This window comes from Rhinatrema bivittatum, chromosome 2, assembly GCF_901001135.1.
Source record: "Rhinatrema bivittatum chromosome 2, aRhiBiv1.1, whole genome shotgun sequence".
Taxonomy (NCBI): domain Eukaryota; kingdom Metazoa; phylum Chordata; class Amphibia; order Gymnophiona; family Rhinatrematidae; genus Rhinatrema; species Rhinatrema bivittatum.
Window position 1 is genome coordinate 38,879,847 of NC_042616.1, and position 13,926 is coordinate 38,893,772.

The following is a 13,926-nucleotide window of genomic DNA, read 5'->3' on the forward strand; positions in this document are numbered from 1 at the left end:
GAAGGCGAAAGAGTAGGGCCACACGAACCTGATCCAGCAGGATGTGCTCCCGTTTCTCCCAAAGATATCCTAGGTCCCTCCTTTGAGGTAACACCCTCTCCAATGGGGATACAGTGTAAAGTTCCTTCTACCTTAACAGTCCCAAACATCGGCATATTAATAGAAGCTGTGGGACTCGATTGGGGTTCCTCTTCCAGGGGTGCAGTGGGGACCAAATGGGAATACCCCACGGCAGTAACTGATTCCTCTAAGGGTGATGGCTTTGCACTCTGCAATAAACACCGAGCCTACTGGGGATCAGTAACAACGGTGTATGGAGGTGGTGATTGATTAGACCCAAGTTCTTTTTCCAAATATACCCAGGTCATAACAAACCAACTATGAACTTGTACATGATTAGCCAATTGTTTTAGGGAGCTGGCAATCGTTTTATTAAATTTATTCTCTAAAAAAGTCATCAGCTGCAAAAGCAAAGATGGATGAAAGGAGCCATCTACTGGCCACAAGAGGGAAGTGTCCTCCTTAGCCCAAGCCACCCATTTAGAATGGTAAAGTCTAATCAATTTCTCATCAGGCTTGTGCAAAGAAATAACACTCTCCAACGGACTTGTGGAATTAACGCCTGCAGCATACTTTGAACCACCTAACTTTCTAGACCAGAATTTAGGCATAATAACAATTTACCAATGGGTAAATTGGATAAAAGGTCTACTTATAAGAAGGAGAACTGTTTCTTACCTGAACGATTTTCACACCAGCTGTGCTTCTGGTGTTTTAACTCCGTTGCAGTGAACAGTGACTGTGGGGTTTCAAGCAAAGAGACTAAGACAGCCTGCGTAAACAAAAAAAAGTGAAACCACCCAAGTAGCTTACCTTCAGTAGTTGTTTCCTCCCCTTTGAGGAAACCAATCCGAAGACTTAACATGTATACTCTGACAGCCTTCTTCCAGACGACAGTCCCATCAGATGTTCGAATCCAGATGCTGGCATACACGTTCGGTCCGTGAATCAGCCTAGCGTGAAGTGCCGTGAAGGGATCTATTTCTGGGTCAATCAGTCAGGAGAATCAAATTACAGCTGCAGACGAAAACCCTGTCCTTTTCAACCGTCCTTGGCTACCAAAAATGTTGATTCTAAAGAAACCACTGGAGCAATAGGTAATCTGAAACTTTAATTAGAGAAAGACAGAGACAAAGACAGAAAGGGAGGGGGAGGAACAAACTATTTTGTTCCCCGGAGTAGCACAGGGTTACAGCAGTTCTGTGGACACCTCACTACTCACTCATCCAGCAATGTTCATAACTTTATATATTCTTCATACTGACCAATCAGAACATATTCAAAGTGTTGTTTTTAGATAAGTGCAGTACATCTGATTTGAGAATGTATTAGACCAATCAGCTAATGGGTCTGGGGTGTTGGCTGGCTGCCTTCCAGCATGTAGCCAGGGTCCTCTGTTTCCTTTGTCTAACACTAGTATACAGCAGAAAGAGGCGTCAGAAAGACAGTGCATACATACAATTCCACACGACCCTCGGGGTTCATTTGTCTTATGGTTTGGCACTCTAAAGGGCTAGGTTGTTGAAGCGTGTTTATTCTTCTGTTTGTTCCAGTTTTCTCTGGGCCAGGAAGTTTTCTACGTCCCTGGATTTTGTTTTAGTCGGAAAGTTGAGAGGCCTGGTGTGAAGACCTGGTTCTCAGCCTGTCAAGGGGAAATTCCTTAAATTTTGGAATTTCTGCCAGAAGGTTTGCTTGGAGATTTGGCCCTTTCCATCCTAGAGGTTCAAGTGGCAACAGTTTTATAATTGGTTGAGTCTATGGCATTGCATTCTATCTAGTGGGGCACATCTGCAGGATTTGTGATTCTGTATGGGCCTCCTCTAAACAAGCAGCTGGGGAGTTTTTACGGACTGGGGGAGGTGCCAAGCAGGCACACGCTACACCAAGACTCAGGTCTTTACTTTGAGAGCTCCGCCACCTACAGGACTGAAGGACGTCCTAGACAGCACGGCTAATTCACCTGCTATCTACGGAAAACACCGTTTACAGTAAGCAAACTTGCTCTTCCTCGAGTATTTTCTCCATTTTAAATATTCTTCAGATTTTTCTAAAGATGTAGTTTAGGTTCAGTCATAGTAGCTTTTTTTATAACAGTAGCATCTATTGTTTTGATTTAAAGTTGGCTGTTTAGGTTCAGTCCCAGTTGGTTTTGTTTCTGTGTTTAAAGTCCATTAAATGATGTTTTTCGTGCCATTTTTTCGAGTGGCTTGGCACAGCAGTCGGAAGGAACACGCAAGCCTTGATATTTTGCAGCTGGGGTAAAATGCTTGTTTCCTGTTCTTTAGCATTTTTAACTGAATGGTTGTTTTTAAAGAAGGTATTCTGCCTAATACGCCCTATTTTAAAGCAATAGTGCTCATAGTCTCACTATAGAGCTGACATTGATTCTGATTTCTAATTTTGAGTTTGTTTATTTTTTTTCTTTGATTTATTTCAGCCATCAAGCTATTTATAGTCTGGAAGTATTACCTGATTTTAGGATTATTAAAAGATATCTTGAGCTTAAATGAGGTTTGTGGGGGTTTCCCCCTTTTTTTGTTTACAGTGGAACTTCTCCCCATTGAAACCTCTTACATATCATTTTTCCCTCCTTTCTTCCCTTTTTCTTCCCTCCCTGCATGTTTCCTTCCCACCCTTGTATTTCCTCTTCCCTATTCCCTTCTTCTTTCCCTTTCCCCATTTCCATCATCCTGTCTACCCCCTTCACATCCCTTCTCTCTCGCCTTTTTCCACCTCCTTCCTAGTCCTTTCCCATTTTCTTATCATTTTATTTTTAATATTTTATATTATATAGATATTGTTTTTTGTAGTTTGTATATATTTAATATTTTTATTTTTAAAAGTTACTTGTACTTGATTCATTATCTGACCATATTTTGTCTGTCTTTTAAGATTCTGTATCTATTGAATTAAGGATTATCTTTGTAACTATATCTTACATGTGCATCTGTCTTTTTGATGGTAGGTGATTGTTTATTCCATTTTTTTGTTATGTATTTATTTATTTATGGATTATTTGCTATACACCTATTTTTAAGGTTTTTAATATTTTTGGAAACTGGGACAGCTGTTTGGTTTTATTCTGAAAGTTTTCCCATATGCTGTAACATTTTTTTATTTTGTTATTACTTCTTTGGTAGAGCTGATTATACTTGTTTTAGGCCTGTTTTCCTCTGGTATTCATAAAAAAAAATTTCTGTTAAAGATTTTTTCTATTATAAAGATTTGTTGTTTAATGAGAGGGTGGTGGATGCCTGGAATGCCCTTCTGTAGGAAGTGGTGAAGACTAAAATTGTGAAGGATTTCAAAGGGGCATGGGATAAACACTGTGGATCCCTATAAGGCTAGAGGATGGGAATAAATAAAGCTTAACCGGCACGGAGCGGCAGTTACTATCCTTAAGATAAACATGGGGATAACCTGCATGAAGCAGCAGTTACTACCATGGGAAGCTTGCTGGGCAGACTAGATGGACCATTTTGGTTTTTTTTCTGCCACCATTTTTATGTTACTATATTTTCCATGCTTATCATTGGATAATGTATATATTTATTTGGTATGTTAGGAATCTCACAGCTAATTATATTGTTTCCAGTTTTGAATTCCTATATCCACTCAAGCAGGCAGTGGCCAAATCTTGATCATGTTGGGATTGTATTGATTTCTTTTTATTTTATAGTTTACTTATTGACGGGTAGATTTTCAAAGGGGTACGCACGTAGGATATGCGCGTACCCCCCGAAAACCTACCCCAAACCCCCCCTGTGTGCGCCAAGCCTATTTTGCATAGGCTCGGCGGCGCGCGCGTAAGTCCCGGGGCTTGCATGAAGGGGCGTGTCGGGGGCGTGTTGCAGCATTTTGGGGGCGGCGACGCGGGCATGGTTTCGGCCCGGGGGCATTCCGGGTGCGTGGCCTCGGCCTCCGGACCAGCCCCCGGGACCGGAACACGGAGCAGGGCAGCCGGCCGGCACGTGCAAAGTTACGCCTGCTGAAAGCAGGCGTAACTTTGCCGACAAAGGTAGGGGTGGGGTTAGATAGGGCCGGGGGGGTGGGTTAGGTAGGGGAAGGGAAGGTGCGGGGGGTGGAAGGAAAGTTCCCTCCAAGGCCGCACCGATTTCGGAGCGGCCTCGGAGGGAACGGAGGCAGGCTGCGCGGCTTGGTGCGCGCAGGCTGCCTATTTTGGGCAGCCTTGCGCGCGCCAACCCCGGATTTTAATGGATACTCGCGGCTTCGCGCATATCTATTAAAATCCCGCGTACATTTATAAAATCCGGCCCTGAGTGTGTTTGATTTTATTGAATTTTACATATAGTAGTTATTTTGTGACTGTTTATTATCATTGCTTTTATGTTTGTTAATATTTATTTTTTTAACCTTGGTTTTTACCTTTGTCATTGTTTTCCTCTTTATTATAGTAGGCTACTTCACTATTATTAATATCATTGTTTCATTTTTTTTTCCAGAATTCAGAGTACACCAGAGAATCCACACTGGAGAGAAACCATGTACAGGTACTGAATGTGGTAAAAGCTTCAGGGAGAAGGGAAACTTCATAGTACACCAGAGGCTTTATACAAGAGTCAAACCATTTATATGTAAGGAGTGTGGTAAAAGCTTCAGTTGGAAGGATAACCTCACAATCCATGAAGGAATCCACACAGGAGTCAAACTGTTCACATGTACTGTATGTGATAACAGCTTCAGTCAGAAGTCATCACTTAATAGTCACCAGAGAATGCACACTGACCTGAAACCATTTACATGTACAGAATGTGGTAAAAGCTTCAGTCAGAAGAAAGCTCTTACAAGTCACCAGAAGATTCACACTGGAGTGAAGCCATTTATGTGTACTGAATGTGGGAAAAGATTCAGTTTCAAGGCAAATCTTACAAGACATGAGAGAATCCACACTGGAGTGAAACCATTTATGTGTACTGAATGTGGGACAAGATTCAGGCACAAGGAACATCTTACAGTACATCAAAGAATCCACACTGGAGTCAAACCCTTCACTTGTACTGAATGTGGCAAAAGTTTCAAACACAAGTGGTCCCTTACAATCCACACTGGAGTGAAACCATTTATGTGTACTGAATGTGGTAAAAGCTTCAGGCAGAAGAGATCACTTACAAGCCACCAGAGAATCCACACAGGAGTGAAATCATTTACGTGTTCTGAATGTGGTAAAAGCTTCAGTCAGAAATCACACCTCAAACTCCATGAAAGAATCCACACTGGAGTCAAACCCTTCACTTGTACTGAATGTGGCAAATGTTTCAACCACAAGTCAGCACTTACAAGCCACCAGAGGATCCACACTGGAGTGAAAACCATTTATGTGTACTGAATGTGGTAAAAGCTTCAGTCAGAAGTCATCACTTACAAGCCACCAGAGAATCCACACAGGAGTGAAATCATTTACGTGTTCTGAATGTGGTAAAAGCTTCAGTCAGAAATCACACCTCAAACTCCATGAAAGAATCCACACTGGAGTCAAACCCTTCACTTGTACTGAATGTGGCAAATGTTTCAACCACAAGTCAGCACTTACAACCCACCAGAGAATCCACACAGGAGTGAAATCATTTACATGTACTGAATGTGGTAAAACCTTCAGGCAGAAGTCACAGCTCACAAGCCACCAGAGAATCCATATTGGAGTGAAACCATTTACATGTACAGAGTGTGACAAAAGCTTCATGAGAAAGGAAGATCTCTCAATACACCAGAGATTACATACTGGAGTGAGACCATTTACATGTATTGAATGTGGTAAAGGTTTCATCGTAAAAAGAGAACTCACAGTGCATGAGAGAATCCACACTGGAGTGAAACCATTTACTTGTTCAGAATGTGATAGAAGCTTCAGTCAGAAGAAACACCTCATAGTCCATGAAATAATCCATACTGGAGTCAAACCCTTCAATTGCTCTAAATGTGGTAAAAGCTTCAGCCAGAAGTCATCACTTATAAGCCACCAGAAAATCCACACTGGAGTGAAACCATTTACTTGTTCAGAATGTGATAAATGCTTCAGTCAGAAGAAATACCTCATACTCCATGAAATAATCCATACTGGAGTCAAACCCTTCAATTGCTCTAAATGTGGTAAAAGCTTCAGCCAGAAGTCATCACTTATACGCCACCAGAAAATCCACTCAGAAGTGAAATCATTTACATGTTCTGAATGTGGTAAAACCTTCAGTCAGAAGGCACACCTCACAAGGCACCAGAGAATCCACACTGGACGTATCTTGGCCCTGATGGATTGCCCAACTTTTGGCTCAAATGTTTGACCTTTCTCCATTAAGATCTGGCTAACTGCAAATCCAGTTGATCAGAAAGTCAGATTTAAATCCACTATGTCTAATAATGAGAAGAAAACTACTACCAAAGGGAGAGCCACATAATATTCCCAAAAACTACCAACCAATAATTTGCTTGCCTACAATCTATAAGCTGTTCATTGCAGTGGATGCAGATAGAATATACTACACATCGATTCTAATAAAATCTTGGTAATACAACAAAACAAAAGAGGAGCATATGGAACTGAAGACCAGCTGATGTTGATTAACACTATTATGACCAGCTGTAAGCATAGTCAAAACCTTATTATAGCATGGATTGATTATAAGAAAGCCCTTGTTAATATCCCATACTCTTGGATAATAAATTGCCTTGAAATATATAAAGTCAATCCTGTTCTGTTACAGTATATCAAGTTCAACTTGAAAATGTGGCAGACTACACGCCATCTGAATCATGAAGATGGACAGTATGTCATCGCTGGTATTAAGGTCCAGTGAAGAATATTTCAGGGAAATTCTCTATCATGGTTTTTGTTTTGTCTGGTATTAAACCCGCTGAGTGCTCTCATTAACTCCTTGGGTTATGGAATTAGCCTTAATCCTAGTGGGACCAGTCCCCTTACTGTTTGCTGATGATTGATTAGAAATGCTACAATTCTTGTGATGCTTATTTAGCAGAACAACCTTTTGTGGTGAACTGTTTCTCAGATGTCATCAGAATGGCAAATGCCTTTGCACATTTGTCCAAGCCAAATGTGCAAAGGCAAATTTCCTTCAAGGAAAATAAGCAAAACTGAAAACATCTTCCTGAATGAAGAATGCAATATAAAGTAACTGGAGCAGGAAGGTGTATGTACATTTCTAGGAATAGAAAAGGTGGAAAAATTCAACATAAATTATTCAGAGAAAAGATCAGTAAAGATCGCTATAGGAGAGTGAAGCTGATATTGAAGAGCACCTTAACAGCCTGAAATAAAATCCAACTTGTTAATCAGCCTGCAATTCCTGTATTATCATGCAGTTTTGGAATAGTAGACTGGCCTCCTAAATATCTTGAAGAATTGGACATAAAAAGAGCTCCTCTATGCCCATCAAGTAATTTATAAGAACCACTGTATGTCGAGATTGTTCATCCCTAGAGCAGAAGGTAGTGTGGGTCTTATTGAAACTGTTTCCCCCTTAGAGCTACCATAATAAGCCTTCAGGTGTATTTAGTGGCATCAGTGGACCCAAAAGCTAGAACAGTGCAGACGTACGAAAGCGAGCAACCATCCTCCGTCTCTGTCCTTAAGCTATCATTCTGGCAAATAGAAGGTAAAGAAGCTACAGAATTAGCAATATAAGAGAAGAAACACCCCAAAGAAGCAGATCAGCAAACAAGGAAGGATAGTTAGCACAAGCATAAGTATAGTGGGAAGTACAGACAGCTTCTTCTGCAAACCTATGTAGATCAAGATTTGACACAGCAATGGCTGAGAAGAGGTGAATTCAAACCTACGGATGAGCGATTGGTAATTGTAGCACAAGATAGTGGACTGTGGATGAGATGGTTCACAGCCAGCATAGAAAAGACTAATAAACAGCCGGAAACAGATTACTAGAAACAGCCCTATTTTAGCACATATTCTGTGGATGTAGAATCATGTTTCAGACTTTTTGGTGAGAACCAGGGATGTTTTACAACCTCTGTCCCCCATATATGGTTATTTTCAAATATCAAGCCAAACCTTTAACTCAGATTTTTGGAAATGGAAGGACTGTGACCTTTTTTGCTTGGCTGAACTCTGGGAAGATGGGCTATACCGAACCTTTGGTTCGCTCACCAAGGAGTTTGATGTACCTGCAATTAAGACATGCTCTATCTGACATAGTAGATCTAGAAGTGCCTCTCAGGCCGATGAATGGAAAGCTTTTGGGGGGATTCTGGATGCATCAGCCAAAGGGATAACTGCCATTTACTGGGGGATGCTGTTGGGAAAATATGGTCCTGGCACTTAGCCCCTCCTAATAGATAGGTGGAATGCAGACCTGGGCACTGCGCTGGATACGAAAATGTGGAAGGCTCATATCGATCTTGGCGCAACCTTGGAGTTTAAAGAAAAGACTAATAAAATGGATAAATGCAGATTCTGTGGAACAAAATTGGATACAGTTACACATCTCATCATAGAATGTAATGTGTTGATGTCAGAAGGCCTGTATACAGAGAAGCACAACAAATTATCCCTGCTTATTCTTTGGAAGCTATGAAAACATTATGACATCAACGTACCAAACATAGGCCAGGATTCATCATTCCGCTGGGAATGATGAATCCTGAGCTACAGGGAGGCGGAGGTGGGGAGAAGTAGAGGGCGATCGGGCGATAGCCTGCAGCCGGCCGCACCACAGCGGTGTGATTTCACCGACTGCGGTGCGGCGGCTGCAGGCTATCGTGGGCTTAACGCCACCGTAAAAGGTGATGCTATTCCCCATGCTACTGCCGGCGATTAATGTTCGAAACATTATCGCCGGTAGTGGTACCGCTGTCGATTAGCATAATTCCCTCCCCAACTCCTCCCCGACTCCTCTCCTCCCCCTAATTTAAATCTTACTGCCGCGATAGGGCCCTAATGCATGCAATAAGGGCCTATCGCAGCTTGGAAAATAAACCCCATAGGGAACACAAACAATAGAATAGTGGAAAATGAAGAAGTTGTGATCATGAGGGACGTTCCTATTCCCACTGACAGGAACATCGATGCGTGAAAACCAGATATTGTGAAGGAGAAAAACACAAGGATGGCATTGCTGATGGAGGAGTCCATATCCAGTGACTATTCTGTAGATTATATGGAGAAAGCAAAGATCCTTAAGTAACAAGAGATGCAATCAGAGACCAAGAAAATGTGGCAGAAAGATATAGAGGTAGCCCCGAACATATATTGGGTGCCATCTTTATTTTATTTAAAGCTTTTTTTTTATACCGACTTTCATGATACAAATCAAATCAGTTTACAGGTAACAATAACAGTCCACATTAAACTATAACTAGAAGGAGAAAAAGTTACAATAAAACAAGGGAATACAACTAGGAACTGGAAAAGCAGGGGGGAGGAATTAGATAACTAATTATTAGATAACAGTTATATACGTGGTAGAAACTTGGAAGGCCTACATTTAGTCTGTGTCATGGCTATGCTATAGCAGTGAAAGTATAGGATCAAGGAAAGACTGAACAACCATGTCTTGAGTGTTTTTTTTAAAAGTCAGAAGACAAGATTCTTGATATGTTGCCTATTAAGGTTACACCTTATGAACTCCAGAAGGAGGTTCTCATTGGTACAATGCAAGTACTAAGAAGGGCATTAGCAGTAAATTTGAGAGATTGAGATAATCTCCAACATCCATGGTTTACGAGTGAGGTTCATTCCTGTCAAGGTTATGGGCAAAACAAATCCATTTGGAGAAACTCTCCTGAGTGAGACCATTTCCATGTGCAGAAAGAGGTAAAACTTTAGTCATAAAACACAGCTCATAAGCCAGGGAACAATCCATACAGGAATGAATGGACCACTGTAGCAGCAGCTGACAGACCACAGAATTTATGAAAATAAAGATTAAAAAGATTGTTTTTTACAATAAGTCTATATTTAAAGCAAGAGGATTTAGAGAGAGAGCACAGCGAAAACTAGAAGAAAGGGGAATAATATCCAAGGATAAGAGGCTAAAATAAATTGATGGAAATGTAAAATCAATTTAAAGAAAAGAAACATGTAAAGCGAAATAGAGGTGGAAAGAGGAGATTTGGAGAGAAGCACCAGAGGAGATGTAAGAGAGCAGCCAAGCAGCACCAGGATGAAGGGGTCAGAGCAGCCAGAGGAATTGGAGATGGTAACAGGTGAGGTACCAGGGAGCAGAAATGGTGCAACACATGAGGATGAAAGCAATGTAAGACAGGCCAGGAAGCAGAGTGAAGAGAGAGATCAGGAGAGTGGTTGAGCTCCTGGCCTGTGTGGAAATGGATGAGTGTGCTGGGGATCCAGGAGAGGGAAAAAAACAATACAAAATATAAGAAATGCCATACTGTTTTAGAGCAAGGGTCCATCAATACCAGTATCCTGTTTCCAACAGTGGCCAATCCAAGTCACAAGTACCTGGCAGGATCCCAACTAATAGATACATCCCATGCTGTACCCCCAAGAATAATTAGTGGCTTTCCACAAGTCTACCTGAGTAATCATAGTTTATGGACTTTTTATCCAGGAACTTGTCCAAACTATGTTTTTAAACTCAGCTATGCTAACAGCCTCTTAGTTCATCCTCCTGCATTGAATGCCAGAGCTTAATTGTATATTGGGTGAAAAGATATATTCTCCAATTTGTTTTAAATCTGCTACTTAGTGTCTTCATGGAGTGTCCACTGGTCTTTGAATTTTTTGAGAGTTAAGCAATTTACATTTATGCATTTCACTCCACTCATGGTTTTATAGACCTCTATCATACTCCCTCCCCCATCTCTTCTCCAAGCTGAACAGCATTAACCTCTCTAGCCTTTCCTCATTCCGTCCCTTGCATCATATTGGTCACTATTCTCTGTACCTTTTCTAGTTCTGCGGTTTCGTTTTTGAGTTATGGTGACTAGAATTTTACACAGTACCCTAGCTGCGGTCTCACCATGGAGCGATACAGAAGTATTATGAGTACATTTAAAAGAAATCGGGTAAAACATTTTTTCACTCAATGTAACATTAAGCTCAGGTAATTCATTGCCATAGGATGTGGTAAAGGGAGTTACTATAGCTAGGTTTAAAAAAGGTTTGAACAAATTCCTGGAGGAAAAGTTCATAAACCGTTATTAACTAGGTAGACTTAGGAAAATCCACCACTTAGCCTTGGGTGTTAGCAAGGGAACTGTCTATTATTTGGGATCCTGTATCATACTTGTGATCTGGTTTGGCCACTATTGGAAAGAGAATATTAGGCTTGATGGACCCTCACTCTGATCTAGTATAGCATTTCTTATGATGGTACCTGGATGCCTTCTGGATTGTGATTCCTAATATGGAACCTATGGAAGCAAGAAACCTGTGAGGGAATTGTTTTGGTTTGTAGGCTTGTGGGCCGACGAGACAGGTGGAACCGCCCACAGGAAGGAGCCCTGTGAGGCTCACTGTCAGCCATAGCTGTGGAATAGATACTTTTATTATAGAGAGAGAGAAGAGCTACCCAAGGAGTGGGTAGTGCAGGAGAGACACAGAGTCTGAGCGATAGGGTACACCCAGTAGTAGTAATTTGGTAGTGGTCCACAGAGCGGGATACACCATAGAGGTCTCTGGAAGCAATGGCTTGCCAATGACTTTCAGCGCAGGTATGCTGAGAGAGTCCTTGTTAGGAGATGGTGCGGTACTGGACTGCAGAGCAGGGTACACCCACAGGATCCTTCTTTAGAGATGAGATGGTGGCCTGCAGCATAGGGTACTCACGCAAAGAAGGTCTGGTAGTGGCCTTTAGCACAGGGTACGCCAGCGAGGTCCTCGATAGAAGCAGAGATGGTGAAACTCCAGGGTGAGGCATAGGCTGCAGAGATCCAGAAGTAGAACTTGGTAGTGGCCCGCAGCACGGGGTATGCCGATGTCAGAAAATGTGTTAGAAAATATGTTTCCTAGCATGTAGCAGATGGACTCAGGACCGACCAATGGGTATAGTGTACTCCTGATAGCAGTTGGAGACAGAGTCAGATTTCAATCTGACATCAGCAGTACATATACCCGTGCATGAGGCTCTGCTCTTCAGTTTTTTCCATCTCCATAGCAGTTCGGGACTTCACACACGCTTGCACAGCATTAGAAAACCAAACTCCAAATTCAAAGAAGAAAGAAAGAAAAACTTACCTACAGACGAGCCCCATTCTCCTGTGGTGATAACTTAAGGTCCCTCCCCCAGTCGAGAATCCCTGAGATGATTTCCGAGATCCCGCAGAGGTAAGCCTCGGTTCCGGTGTGGACTTAGCCCCCTGGAAAGGGAGCGGCTGAGAGGCAGCCTCGGTCCAGTAGCCGACCCGGCTTGGACTTAGCCCCCTGAAAAGGGAGTGGCTGAGAGGCAGCAGGTGCTAGACCGAGCACAGTGATGAAGGTATTTCCCTCTCCCCCCACAGCCAGAGACCGCCCAGCAAAGACTGGGAAGCGTCGAGATAAGGTAAGGTAGAAAACTTTCTTAAAGTCTTCGGTATCCGAGGCTCGAATAGCCGCACAGATCGTCCCTCCAGCGTCTGTTTAATCGGGTTGAGCAGCCCCTCCGGGCTAGACCCCCATCCAGTGCGAGGGCCCTCCTACGTGGAGAGCCTCCGGGGGGGGGGTTTGCCATCTTCCCCGCGTGGTCGTCGTCGCCATCTTCCCCCCTTGGTCGCTGCATCGTCTGCACAACTGAGCCATGTGCACAGCGGTGAGCCAGGCGCATAAAATACTTGTGCGCATAGCGGTGCACGCATCTGTGCCATGCACACAGCAATGCGCATAACAGGGCCGGGCGCACAGCGGCACGCTCAAAAGTGCCGGGCGCATAAACAGACCCGTGCGCACAGCCACGCGCACATCTTCCGCTCCGAAGCGCACAGCCAAGCCTCCCGGCACGCGCATCTGAACAGGATACACGCGCAAACCATGGCACCACCGACCAAGAAAACCAAGGGTTCCCTGACGTACCAGGATCAGTCCAGACCGTAGGTTATGTCCCCCAGTCCAGCAGATGGAGTCAGAACAGACTTCGAGGGGGCGTACTCCTATATACCAGCACCCCCTCTGCAGGAGTTCAGTATCTTCTGACTCCAGCAGATGAGAGTAGGGGAATCTGTGCTTCCCCAGTTCTAACAGGAATTTCCTTTGCTGTTTTCTGTGTTCTTTTTCTTTAGCTTGTCTTTAACTTTTTTCTGCTGTTTTGGATCAAGTTTTGTTTAAAAAAAAAGGGTCTCAATTTTGATGGCAGTCAAACAGCGCATTTACCCTCACCTGCCCACCCCAGAAGAGAAACATTGCTGGTAGTGGATGGTGCATTAACCCTCTCTTACCCACCTGCCTGCCCGCCTGCTCCCAAAGAACCATATTGATGGCAGTGGACAGCGCAATCTCCCCGCTCCCCTCCCCTGGATCTCCTCACTCACTGGCTTCTGTAGGACAAACAGGATGGGGATGAAGGCCCTGCAGATCCTCTAGTACAACCTCCCTTCTCCCCCGCTGAGATCTGAATGGTGCAGTTTGATCCCCGTGGTTCAAAGCAGGATGCTCTGACGTGGTAAGGGAGGAGGGAGGATGTATCAGGAACGCTGCAGAGTCACTGTCCTCTTCCTCTTCCTGGTTTGCCAATAGTGCCCTCTGAGTGAGGGGGTCCATGGGCATGGGGAGCTCAGTGGTGGGGCCGAGGTGTTCCCTGCAGGAAATGATTTCGCTATTAAAGGGGTAGTGCAATTATCTGAAGTGTCGGCTGACAGTGAATATTGTAAGTTGAATAGTTCTCTAGACTTACCAAGTAAGGAAGTCATAGACAGAAAGGGCGAAGGAGTGGTGACACAATGGATATT

General features: G+C 43.3%; 2 protein-coding genes across 2 annotated transcripts in view; one reads left to right on the plus strand and one right to left on the minus strand.

Annotated features, from left to right (window-relative positions):
* LOC115085985 (oocyte zinc finger protein XlCOF6-like) overlaps positions 1 to 11,068 on the plus strand; it is a 56,708-nt gene extending 45,640 nt beyond the window's left edge. The window contains 2 exon segments of the mRNA XM_029592568.1: positions 4,524 to 5,386; positions 5,388 to 11,068. Coding sequence (XP_029448428.1) covers positions 4,524 to 5,386; positions 5,388 to 6,356 — 1,832 coding nt within the window. The 3' untranslated portion in view covers positions 6,357 to 11,068.
* The window catches only part of LOC115083857 (zinc finger protein 271-like), a 634,158-nt gene that overhangs the window by 515,468 nt on the left and 104,764 nt on the right, over positions 1 to 13,926 (minus strand). The gene's annotated exons all lie outside the window — the stretch shown is intronic.